Source organism: Microcaecilia unicolor, chromosome 6 (genome assembly GCF_901765095.1).
Source record: "Microcaecilia unicolor chromosome 6, aMicUni1.1, whole genome shotgun sequence".
NCBI lineage: Eukaryota > Metazoa > Chordata > Amphibia > Gymnophiona > Siphonopidae > Microcaecilia > Microcaecilia unicolor.
Window position 1 is genome coordinate 93,953,943 of NC_044036.1, and position 13,293 is coordinate 93,967,235.

The following is a 13,293-nucleotide window of genomic DNA, read 5'->3' on the forward strand; positions in this document are numbered from 1 at the left end:
GCTAATCTTTAGTAAAAGACCCCCTGTGTTTTACCTTACATCAGGAGTCCATCAGGGTCTCATCAGCACTTTATAATTGAAAAGACTTCATCAGTTAGTGAGAACAGTTTTCCAATGTGCCTGTGGAGCAGTGTGTGTGACCTACAAGCCAGGTCTAATGAACACACAGGTCTAATTTCAAGACAGGGTCAAGAGAGTGGTCCCCTACTCAAAATTTTACGAGAGGAAGGCCCCATACCATCCCAGCCCCTTCTATAATTTAATTTCTCTCACCCAGATGAAATAAAAACACAACAGACAAAATATTTGGATTAAGATTTTAGTTAAAAAAAAAAAAAAATCCCTGTCTGGAAGCAAATCAATCCAGAGGAAGATACTTGTACCATGACGGATACGCCTGTATAAAACCCATGAAGGGCTGTGGACCTCTACAGAGCATTATGAAAGAGGTGCAGAGTGCTGTCCTGGTCAGTCACTGTGAACATTGTACAAACACAAATACACATTGAATACCTCAACAAAAAAGGACAACTAGAAAACAAACACAGGAGGAAACTGTAAAGAAAACCATCCACTGAAAGCCCTGCTTAGTGCCATGCACATCCACAAGAAAATAAAGTATAGCTTATCAGTACAAAGCTTAAGTTGACCAGTCAACTTTTACATTAAAATCCTTTTCTTTTAAAAACACAAAGTTCATTTTGTTCCAGTCACTTGTGGATACCCAGCAGCCAGTCTTTCTCTTAGTATGATTTTATTATGTCTAAATCTGTGAACAAGTATCCTGTGGGTTTTACAATGAAAGCAGCGTGGAAAGCAGCTACTCTTCCTTCCAGCGCCATGACAGCTTACCTGTCACATCATCCCATCCCCCTCCTCACCTAAAAATCCCACCTGGGTCCGAATGGATAACAGCATCACAGTCCACAGCTTCAGACACAAGTATTCTAACTCAACAGTATTACTTTCATAGATATACATATACATTTTTTTTATATAGATATACACATACATAATATTATTTTACATTTAAATAGAAAAATACTACATGCCCAAAAGGATGCCGAATGGAGTGGCAGCTACTGGGGAAACAGTACAATCAGTTGTTCATATTCCTTTGATCCAGTTATATTTCATTATGTTAAAAAACAGCTGGTGGGTGATAACGTAGGAGGCATTAGGAGGTCAGCACACTACCTCAGGAAGAGAGGAAGTGGAAATTCTCTCCTGTTAGTGATAATAGAGAACATAGAGGTTAATGGACATGGGGGTGACGAGGAGCAATGTAAAAACATGGTCTGTGCCTCTGGCTCTCACATAGGAAACCCTGCTTGTTCATAGACAGAAGTCTCAGAAAACTGCTTGCTGATGCTTAGCAGTGAATGTGCTAATATGAGAACCAAATGCAAGCAGTACTCCCAGTTACCAAAAATGAGTTACGGTAAGGACAAAATCAAATCTATTGTAAATGGCTAAAGTTTTTTCTTCATTAACTTTAAAAGCCCCTCTCTCTCTCTTCCCCTTCTCCTTTTGCCTCATGAAGAATTAGTGGAAGAAATGTAAAAATCCCCTCTAAAACCTGGGAATTTTACCCTTATTCAGAGTGCAAGTACATTAATAGTAGGAATCCAGGCTCCTGACAGCAGTCCATTTAGTTCTTATACTCAAATGGCTCTTCCCCTGTTTCGTTCAGGAGGCAGGTACGGATCAGGGCTTCTGTCACAGCATAAGGATCACAGTTGGCTGAGGGTCGGCGGTCCTCAAAGTAACCCTGCCTTTCCTGCCCTACGGTCCTCGGGATGCGGATGCTGGCCCCACGGTTGGCTACTCCAGCGGAGAAATCATTAATATTTGAGGTCTCATTGAAGCCTGTCAGACGTCTGGCATTGTCCAGGCCCCCTTTGGGGTCATAGGCACGGATGTGGTATTTGTGACGCTTGCTCAGTTTATCAATGGCTTCCTCAATTTGCCTGGAAAAAAAGAAAAACATTTCTAATTAGAGGGGGTCTTTTGCTCTCTGGGTTTCTTAGCCTTCTTGTAAAATATCACCAGGCAACTCAGAGACTCTGGGCTTTATTCTTGTCTGTCTATTGACAGCGTCCATGATCTCAGATCCTTACCAGTTCTAGCTGTTGAACCCTTTCCTAACTGTTTCACTTTCCCATACTAATATTCTTTTCTGAAAGGACAATTATATATTAACCACCTTATACTTTTCTTAATTGTAAGCATCATCCTAAGAGTTAAAATTTAAAACAGAAGGATCTGCATCTGAACCCTCTGAATTCAAACAACTTCTGAAATAGGTGACAAGTAATCAATTGCATGAAGAGCAATTCACAAGTCAACCCTTCTGATTCCCAATGACATTCTCTTTTGTGTAGTCAGATATTTAGTCCCATCCACAACAATCTCTTTCTACAGTTCCCCCAGTCTCTTTCTAGAATTTCCTATGTTGTGCTGACAGTGTTGTGACCACACTTACTTGAGGCCTCCAGCATCCCTCATAGGCCTCGTGCTGAAGTTGGTGTGACAGCCAGCTCCGTTCCAGTTCCCAGGGATGGGCTTAGGATCAAAGGACACAATAACCCCAAAGTCCTCAGACACGCGGTGCAAGATGAAACGAGCAATCCAGAGGTGGTCTCCCATGTCAATGCCTTCACATGGCCCAATCTGGAACTCCCACTACACCGAGCATAGAGGAGACAAAGCGTATTATTTAAGTCATCAGGACAAAGTTACAGTTTGCCTACAGCAGTGTAACAATGTTTTAGTTTTTATTGGGCACAAGGTACTTCTTATTCCAAATAGGTAGGTGAGATATTTCCAACTCTTGCACTTTTAGATTTAAATTTTACTTTTTCCTAAAAAATTTGTTGAGGAAAATGTTCTAATTTAGAACCATATGATATCCTGAAAGTGGAGACCGCTGGCAAAAGACTGCTGTAACCAATCACTGTGGAGGACCAGTTTAAAATAACAGCTTGAAAATTACACTCCAGTTTTCATCTGGAGACGATGAAACTGATGTTAAGAAAAGTAGACCAGCTTGGAATTTGGGACATAACAATGTTTGGCTTGCCTAGATCTCCATTCCTTGGTCTGTTCAGCACTCAACTACACAGAATGTTCTACCAGTGACTGCTGTGAGCATTGGAGTAGTGATCTGCTACTACCAGCCATGAATAGGAGCCAGGGCTCCAGTATCTGTCTCTTGAACAGCCCCCTTCCCCTCATAGTGAAGTCTACTTCCCTGATAACAGGCAGAACTACACTTACCTGTGCTGGCATCACTTCAGCGTTTGTTCCTCCAATCTTTACCCCTGCGTACAGGCAGGCACGGTAATGTGCTTCAACAATATCTCTGCCATAAGCTTTATCTGCCCCAACACCACAGTAATATGGACCTGCAAAATCATGTTAAGAAATATTATAAAAAGCTTAGACCATCCTGTGGCTACACTGCAGAAAAGTATACATCAGTGCAGCATGAAGGCTTCATAGCTGCTGGATTATCAACATATTGGATGCGAAAGATGAAAAGACTGTATGTCATCTGACCCTCTTCAGTTACTGCAATTAGTGAGGTTGTGTAGCCTAGTCAGCACTTAATAGACTCAAATCTGTGCAACAAAGAGCCTAAGGCCAGTGCTGGCCACAAACTATGGGTTTGGCCACTAAACCTCATTAAATACAAGGCCATTTGACCAAATAGCTTAAGAGATTCTTAGCAGAAGTCCATTAATGACCATAAAATAAGATCAGGTCCCATCAACAGATGGATAAAAAAGTCAAGTTTGAGAGGAATCCCATTACTATCCCTGCCTCTCTGTGACCCTGAGCATGTCATGTAATCATTACTTACATAAAAACAGTTTCAAAATGTTAAACTTGTAATATGTTCTTGGACACAAAGAGCTACTGAACACCCATTCTAACTACAGAACAAAGGGGAATTCTGCAGCTTTTTAGTGGACAATGATAGAAGGAAAGTTTAACTGTAAGTGCATTCCTGCCAGGATCTGTCCACACTCCACACAGTTCAAGCCTAAGCCTAGGAAATGTGTTTACTATAGCTATTACAAGTCCTCCACTCTTTAGTGGAAATGTGCATTAGTTCATTCCATCTCTCTGAAGCAGCTAATTGCGGTGCAGGTCTCTCTGATGATCACTGTAAAACTGCATCTTTTTTAACTTAGCATTGCATTTTGCTGCTTACCCTGTGGTCCTGGAAATCCATTAGTAGGCCAGCCGAATGGATGTCCATCTGTTGCTAATAGGGTATATTCTTGTTCCATGCCAAACCATGGGTGCTCATGTGTTACCATGTCCATTATCTTCTTGCATGAATTCCTTAGGTTGGTCTCTGAGGAAACAAGAAGAATTGTTGTTCAGACTTTCTGTATGAACAGTGCAGGCTTTTCCCATATCTGCCCACCCTCCAAGGTTCGGTCTCCCCTAGTAGGGTGCAAATCATAAGGTATCATTGAGATTCCCAATAATCTCATCTTGAACCTGAGTAGAAAGTCAAGGTATGAGCTAACGTTATTGCGCTGTGGAAGTTATGACCTGAGCAGAGTTCAGCACATACAGCAATGAGGTGACCACTAGAAACCAGAGGCAGGAGAGCACAGAAGATCAGACTCCTGTTGAAAATTAAGAGACATGATCCTAACTGCAAGTTAGACTGTTGCACTCCTGATACTGAAATACTAACCTAGCGATATAGTAGATGATGAAGATAGGAGTGAAAGGAAGAGTGACCTTGCACAGGTGGGAAATACTTCTTCCACCTCATATGGAGACTTTCATCCTCACGGATGCACAGAGCTGTGTAACAGTTGCTCACGGTACAATGTATAAAAAGGTCCACTAGACAGATTTAATGTATTTTAGAATTATGAATACTGACCAGTCACAAACTTTAATGACTGAGGTCTTTTTCTGAATTAAAAAGTTAAAGGGATTTGGTTAACTCTGTCTTTAGGTTTCTGGACAACTTTTCGTTTTCCTAGTCTCACTATGTAGAGCGTATTCCTATAACCATGGGACATCAATGAGTCACTCTGCTGTCACTATGTAGCCTTAGGGACCCTTTTACCAAGTGGCAGTAAAGATGGCCTGAGGTGGCGTCAGCACATGAGATTGCCGTGTACTGAGGCCACTTTTTATTGCAGCGGGTAAAAGTTGTTGTTTTTTTTTAAAGGAGGCAGTAAATGGTCCTGCGGTACTTAAAAAATTGCAAAGAGGAGGCGGTGAGGGCTCCAGCGGGTAACCTGGCAATAATCGGGCAAGGCACACCTACTGGATCTAGAAAATAAAAAATATTTTCTAGCACTGGAGATGGCATGCGCCAGACCCAGAACTGCCACCAGGCTCCTAGATGAACACGGCAGTGGGGTCGATTTGCCATGCAAAAACCCAGCAGTAGCCCTACTGCCTCTTTATAAAAAAGCACCCCTTAGTCTCACTCAGGCTGATATAGCAGTTTCCAGGATGAAGCACAAATTCCTAGACAAAAAAGCTGTATTACTGTCCCTGCTCCTCGTAGAAAAGTTTGCATGGATCTTTCTGATAAGAGATCTCTCAAATTCACTTAAGACTTCTTCCTGGAATCTGTTGCTCTTTCTTTCCTAGACACTGGCAGGGTGAAGATGGCGATTCCAGGGAACACAGATTTGTTAAACCCACCTGCTGTTGTATGGTTGTACTTCAAGACCTCACAGAAAATTAGCTTGTTAGGGTCCTTGCGGAAAGGATCCCGAAACATGGCAACTGGGATAAGATACATATCACTGTTGGAGCCCTCAGACTGATAGGTGCTTGAGCCATCATAGTTCCATTCAGGAAGATCTTGGGAGGAAGAAAGAGGTAGAAGATTAGCACACAGTGAGAACTTTTGCCAAAGGAGACGACACACTGTGGAACCAAAAGAGGCCCAAGCGAGAGCAAGAAATCTTTAAGGCCATAAGCCACTGTGCTACTGTGCAGCAGTCAACACTTCTCCTAGTGAAATGGATGCGTTTCCAACAATGGGAAGTATTCAAGTGCATAACATCTCCCCACTAGCAAGCAGCCTGAGGATCTCTTCTACCTGCCTTATTTAAAGCCCTCCTTCTTAGTAAATACAGACCACTGAAAATAAAATAGTACATTTTGTTGCCTGTCCACATCCTTATAAGTCTGAAATCTCAGGTGGCCTTTCCCAGAAGATGATGGTGTCCTGAGGCTTACCTTCAATGCTCTTGGGTTCAAAGTCTAATGTGCGTGTCTTGCAGCGCAATCCTTCGCCAGTGCCATCAATCCAAATATACATGGCCTGAACTTTGTCTCCTTGAGGAAGCTCCAAGTACATCTGCTTCATAGCTTTGCTTAGCTGTGCGCTGACTGAGGTGGACATGGCTGCAAGAAATTCTGTAAGGAGGGGAATAGGCAGAGCTGTGAGTGTGCTCAGAGGCTGCTTATCAGGTCCTGGCTGTATATTACAAGGGGGCAAGGAGAACTTTTCATGTGCACTAAACATTTGTTAATATGTTTAGGTCACACTATCTCATTTATTGCATACTAAAAACAAAATATGAAACACAGTTGTTCTATCTGCCCCTCCCATACATTTGGATTATTTATTAGTCTTGAAAGGTGCTTGAGAACAGTTGAGAAAACAAGCGGACAAACGAGATTGCGGATTCAGATTCAGGGGAGGGTATCAGTTTTTTTGCGCTAGTGCAAAACTAGTTCACAGTTTATCAATGAAAAAGATACTATCATAATATAGAAATTTCCAGGGCAAAAAGTGGAGTAATTTATGCACTAATGCCACCAGCATCCTCTCCATCTCTAAAAGACCTCCAGATTTTCTCAAGCGGATGTACGCCATGGGTAGCACTGATGACACATTTCAGATTGTCATTGAATGTTGGATCCTTTTATAAAGCTGGCAGAAAAAAAGCCATCATGCCCCTTTCCTCAAAAATCTTACAATAGTGGAGGGGGTACTATTGTGGAGGAGTAGCCTAATGGTTAGTGTAGTGCCTTGGTTACCTGGCTTAATTCTCACTGCAGCTCCTTGTGACTCTGCACAAGTCACTTAACCCTCCATTGCTCCAGGTACAAAATATGTACCTATATATAATGTGTAACCTGCTTTGATTGTAACCACAGAAAGGCAGTTTATTAAATCCCATCCCCTTTCCCTAATAGTAGATAGGAGCTGCAATGAGAATTGAGCCAGGTAACCAAGGCACTACACTAACCATTTATTTATTTACTAGTAAAAAAGGCCCATTTCTGACACAAATGAAACGGTGCTAGCAAGGTTTTCCTCGGAGTGTGTATGTTTGAGAGAGTGTATATGAGAGTGACTGTGTGTGAGAGAGAGAGTGACTGTGCGAGTGTGTGTGTGAGAGATGGGTGCGAGTGTGTGTGTATGTGAGAATGAGTGTGTGCAAGTGCGTATGTGAGACACAGTGTGAGAGAGAGAGTGTGTGAGACACAGACTCTCTGTGACACTGAGTGTATGAGACCAAGAGAGTGTGTGAGTGACTGTGTGACACATAGAGAGTGAATGTGATACAGTGTGAGACATAGAGTGTGTGAGAGACAGCGTGTGAGAGTGAGAGAGAGAAAGACATTGATTGTGAGAGAGAGAGAGTGTGTGTGACAGAGATACCTCCCCCTTCTCTGGTGTCAGGCCCCCCCCCCCCCTCTCTGGTGTCTGAGCGTTACTGTGCAGGACGCTGAGCTCTGGCTGTGCTTCAAGGAACTGACCAATCCTATTTAATAGAATGCATCTCCAACATTCTGAAGCTGAGAAACCTCGTGTGGTTGGTCACTTCTGCTTGTGACGAACCCGGAAGTACGTGATGTCAATTCAGGAGATGGATACAGAGAGCAGGAATGCCTCAGCCATGCAGTCAGCTTCAGAATGTTGGAGGTGTGGTTTATTATATAGGCTTTAGATTTTGCTCACACCTTTTTCAGTAGTAGCTCAAGGTGAGTTACATTCAGGTACTCTGGGATATTTCTCTGTCCCAGGAGGGCTCACAATCCAAGTTTGTACCTGAGGCAATGGAGGGTTAAGTGATTTGCTCAAGATCACAAGAAGCAGCTGTGGGATTTGAACTGGTCACCTCTGGATTGCAAGGCCTGTGCTCTAACCAGTAAGCCACTCCTCCACTCCATTAGGCTACTACTCCACAATAGTACCCCCTCTCACAAATCGTGGGACCAGGCAATTGTATGACACATCTAGAAAGACAAGAAAATGCAGGGGTCAGCCTTTAAGGCTGTGGATGACATCAATGGGAAAAAGTTACATGAAAATCCAAGTGTGTCCACCCAAGCTTGGAGAACAGGGTCTTGTTAACAAACGAGCAGTGGGGTAATGGAAGCCTCCTTGCTTCACCAGATTTCACGTGTCATGAAAAGTGTCCATTGTCACCACTGAAGGAAATAACTGTCTCTAGATAGAACCTAAAAAAAGTGTAACATGTTTACCTAATATTTGTCAAGAGTGGGATAGGAGATGAAGCTAAAAAGTGTTTCAAGCTTTAAGAGCCATTAAAGTATAGCTGAGCAGAACAGAACAACTGATACTAAAGATCCTGGTGCCTCTGTGTCTCTTGTGCTTATCTGGATTAACAGACAGAACAAGCCACTGATTTTCTCCTGAGGCTGATTGGTTTTACTCTCTTTTGGAGATCCAGTCCAGAGGGGAGGTGGGAGGTAGCAGCTCTGTGTTCAAATTACCCTGCTGGCACAAAGGGATGAGGGGGGAAGCAAGGTTAACTGAGAAAGAACAGAGAGAAGAAAGGAAGGACAGCAGTGAAGAGGAGCAAAAGAAAGAAATTGACCAGAGTGTAGACAGGGAAAGGATAGCAAGAAAAAAAAGTAAAGGGCAGGATGTATGGCAGAAAGAATGGAGAGAGGAGGGAGCCAGGAACAGATGAGGAGAACAAGCACAGCAGAGAAAAAGAGAAGAGGATAAAAGCTGCATAGAGGAGGAATTTAGGAAAGCAGAAAACGAAAAAGGAAGAAAAGAAGAATTAGAGCCAGCATAGAGGAGATGAGTGAATGGGGTGGCAAAAAAGGCAGCACCTAGTCTGTCCAAAAGAATCCTATTTGCCATTCTGTTATTTGGTTTAGTTTAATTTTTCGCCTGTATTTCTATCTCCACTTGACTTTTTTTCCAATTCTGTTAGTTCATCTTCATCCCAGGATCCTTTTATTCTAGAACCTGTACATTTTGATCTTTGAAAGTAGGAAAGTTAAGTCAGGTAAGTCCTTGCACACTGAGCTGGAAAAACATCACAGTAAAAAGGTCAAAGGTTGATCCTCCGGATCTCCTGGATCCTCTCAGTACTACATTAAAACGGAGTGCTGCACTTCTGGTGGGAATGAGAATTGGATCTAGGTGGATCCTGTCTTTTGGGTGGGAATGAGTGTTGTTTCTGGGTGTATCCAGCCCTTCTGGCAGAGTTGAGTGCTGGATCCAGGTGGATTCAGCACTTTTGCTGGTATTAGGTGCAGGATCAGAGTAGATCCAGCCCTTTTGGTGGGATTGAGTGTTGGATATGGGTAGATGCTGCTCTTCTGGTGGGAATGGGTGCTGCATATGGATAGATCCAGCCGTTCAGAGGAAAATTAATGCTGGATCTGGGTAAATGCAGCCCTCCTTAAGTGGCTATAGCCATTCAGAGGAGAATGAGTGCTGGATCCAGGTGGATGCAGCCCTTCTGGGGGGAATAACTGCTAGATCCAAGTAGATGCAGCCCTTCTGGGAGAAACCAATGCTGGCTCCAGGGGGGGCCATAGCACTTCTGGGGGGAGGGATGCATCCCTTCTGGGGAGACAACAGTGCTGGCTCCAGTAGTACATAGCCCTTCTGGGTGGAAAACAGTACTGGCTCCAGAGGGATGCAACCCTTCGTGGGAGGGGGAGTATTTGACCAGGAGATGCAGCCCTTCTGGGAGGAAGGAGTGCTGGCTCCAGCACCTTAGTGGGTGAGTGCTGGAGCAGGAAGCGTTCCTCCCTTCTTTGGAGAAGGATTGCTGCAATCTAAACAAAATAATGATCTGTTTTTAAGGTAGGTACTCTGAGAATCCAGGGACATCACATAATGAAAAACAATTTTCTACCACCTTCCCTGATAATCTTCACCTCTCACATTCCTTTTTCAACTCTGAAGGCAGAATTCATTTGGTGGCAGGGGTTAAACGAGAAAAATCAGCAAGACTGATGAGTTTCCTTTCTGAAATTCATTTTCTTTCAGCTGCCCCTGGGGTACTCAGCTACCCTAGAGCCACTCTATGATCTGAAACTAGCTTGATCCTGGATCATGCTGGAGGAATTCAAAAGCTCGACGGTACCTGTTTCTTCCTGACACCTTACAGGGTCAAGAACAGCTGAGCCGGTGAAACTGGTAGGAGTTGCCCACTGCTGCCTTAACTTTCTAGCCACAGCCGCCAGGTCACACAAAGGGGCTTCCCTTCTGTCTTGATATTGGCACAACAGCAGCAAAGATTTCAGTCTAAAAACATCATGTAAACATCTATTCTGAATCATTAAAAAAAAAAAGAGCCAGCCTTCAAAATCCATTAGAAACCACCACATGTCAAAAATCAGCCATCCTGTAATGAAAGCCTGTGTGTTTTTTCTTTCGTGCATAGATGCATCCTGCTCTCTCTATACATTAGCTGAAAATTATGAATAGTGCTGCACACTGATGTGATCGAGGAGCCCCCGCTTCTACTCCTGGCAAAGGCTTCACTATTGGGGTGGGGGTTGGATGCAGGGGAGTGGGAAGGGGCAGAAGGATTAGCTACCTGTGTTCTGCTGCCGGACGGTAAGAAGCTGATGGATAATAGCTGGTAGGTAGGTAGCTGCTGTGCGGGTGGCAAATCGACGCTGAGCTCTCTTGTCCGTTACTCTGCTTCTTTTAATCCGATTCTTAACTCTGCACAGCCTAGATACCGCCGGCTTCTCATTTAATGCCGGCTGAAGCCTGGCCCCCGGCCTCTCTGATTGGCTGAAGCGCAACATGATCTGGACCTGATGCTCTACTGCTGGACTCATGAAACAGCTGCCATTGGGCAAAAGCCACAGCGAAAGGGTTTCCTAAGAAATCTCCGACCCCTCCTCCCCCCCTTTAAGTTGCAACTCAAGGAGAAAAACAAGCTGCCTGATAGCGGGGGGGGGGGGGGGGGGGGGGGAGAAAAAGTCCGTTTTGTCTAGTCTGAAAAAAGAGGGCGTTTTCCATGAACAAGATTCTCCTCTTCCCCCCAAAGAAAACTGGACATTCCTGAGTAAAGAATGATTTCAGACATGTAAACAATTGTAACACAATTAGCCCTTCAGTAAATACCAAAAGAGAAGTAGATATCCAAATTTAATAGCAAGGAATTCAAAGTTAATAAACATACAACTGCATAACACAAGACAATTCCTTTTTATCTGATTAATCAATACATTCTTCACTTGCATAAGAGGACTAGCACTTCTCTCATGAAAATCTCTGCTCCACAAAAACTTGTCAAAGAAATGTACTGATCTGTCCTGTGAAGAGGAATCACCTAATATAATTTTGATGCCTGTTAATCCTTATGCCACTGTATTCAGGTGGAGTAGCATGGCAAGGGCACTACTTTATCCAATATATATACTTTTTTATTTCTGAAATTTATTCTTACAATCAATTAACAAGATAACTTGTATACAGAAATGCACATTTGGTAACAAAAAGAAACATTCTAATGAAGAGGAAAATATTACAGTCCACAATCAGAGGAGAGAACCAAAAGGAAAGTAAACCCTTGAAGCAGTTACAAAAATATATTGAGGGCATCAAACATCCATTAAATGCAGGCTTTATTCAGCTACTCTTCCAGGCCCAGGAGATTTCAACTTCCTGGCTTCCACAAATATTTTTAACTGGTCTGGATCAAAGAAAGTATATTTATTTGAGGAAAGTGTCATTATCCAATAATTTAACAGAAAAAAGGTTAATTTCCTCCCTTTTTGGTCAGCAACATTAACATAAAAATCCTGCTTTCCTCCCATTTATTTTACTAAATACTCTGATGGTTTATGCGTCCTTTGTGGGATGCCCCACTGGCCCTTAATGGGAACAGAATGTGCTCTGTGTTTTCTCTGAACCTGGATTCCCAAGAACCTTTTTGTATTCCAGAGGAGAGCTTGATCAGCCTTAGGGTTTTTTTTAAGTTCTTTTGAGCTGGCTCTAAAGAGAGCTGTGCAACAAGTGATGGAAAGCCATCAGTGAACAGCATGGTAGCGTTTTACAATGAAATTGTATTTTTTCAATGATCTTTCCTGCTTTTGAAAAACAAAGCTATAACCGCTCAAACTCTCAGCAATATTTGGTAGATTGTCTCATTTGTTAATCATCTATTCTTAAACATGTGCTAAAGTATTATAATGCTTAACCTCGTTTCATGCCATTTTTACAAGAATAGAGTTGGATGCTTTCTGTTGCCCTTGACTGAGCCTGCATGTCAGATCTCATCCTAGACATGCCCTAAACACTGTTTACGGCTATCCCCAATAAAAGTATTCATCTATTATTTACTCTGCTGTTTTGGGCAGCACTAATTAAAAAAATAAATCACAGAAAAAGTGTTTCTGTAGTGCCATTGGAGCACTCACAATGATACATTCATGCAGTAATGCTCAGGGCTAGGTGCAGGGTTTTCTAATGATTTGTTTTCTGTGGTAAATCAGTTAGTAAACAGTTCTAGAATATGTGATCAAAGGCTAACTTCTCTTAGTAGTGATAAATTTCCTATAGGATTTGCACAAAAGTATCTCAGATTGTGAATCAATTCAAAGCAGCAGTTTTTCCAATCAAAATTAGTTGTCCACTGCCAGGGCCGGTCTTAACAAGTGCGGGGCCCTGTGCAGACCAATTTGGTGGGGCCCCATCCTAGCCCCACCCTGCTCTAGCCCCTGCCCTAGCCCCGCCCCACCCTAGCTCCAACCCACTGATAAGCAAAAATAATATAGATATATGCACCTTGATCACACATGAAAGACACATGACACAACAGACATGACACAAGGAACTAGAAATAAAAAAAAATATGAAGACAAAATACTGAACTGGAAAGTTAACTCAAGAAGTCAGACTCAGCATGCAGCAATACCAGAAAAATTGAAACATATATGCAAAATATCAGAGATGCACATTTCAAAAAACTGACATATTCCAATTAATGAATTCTGAATAAAATACTTTTTTCTACCTTTGTTGTCTGATCATTTAGTTTTTCTATTCGCTTT

General features: G+C 42.6%; 1 protein-coding gene across 1 annotated transcript; it reads right to left on the reverse strand.

The window, feature by feature from the left end:
- Window positions 1-346: 346 nt before the first annotated feature.
- Window positions 347-10,940, reverse strand: LOC115473325 (glutamine synthetase-like). Its single transcript, XM_030208185.1, has 7 exons — window positions 10,824-10,940; window positions 6,235-6,414; window positions 5,692-5,853; window positions 4,220-4,366; window positions 3,280-3,407; window positions 2,486-2,685; window positions 347-1,970 (listed from the first exon to the last, which is right to left on the reverse strand). The coding sequence occupies exons 2-7, from the start codon at window positions 6,398-6,400 to the stop codon at window positions 1,652-1,654; spliced, it is 1,122 nt and encodes a 373-aa protein (XP_030064045.1). The 5' UTR covers window positions 6,401-6,414; window positions 10,824-10,940; the 3' UTR covers window positions 347-1,651.
- Between the last annotated feature and the right edge of the window lie 2,353 nt (window positions 10,941-13,293).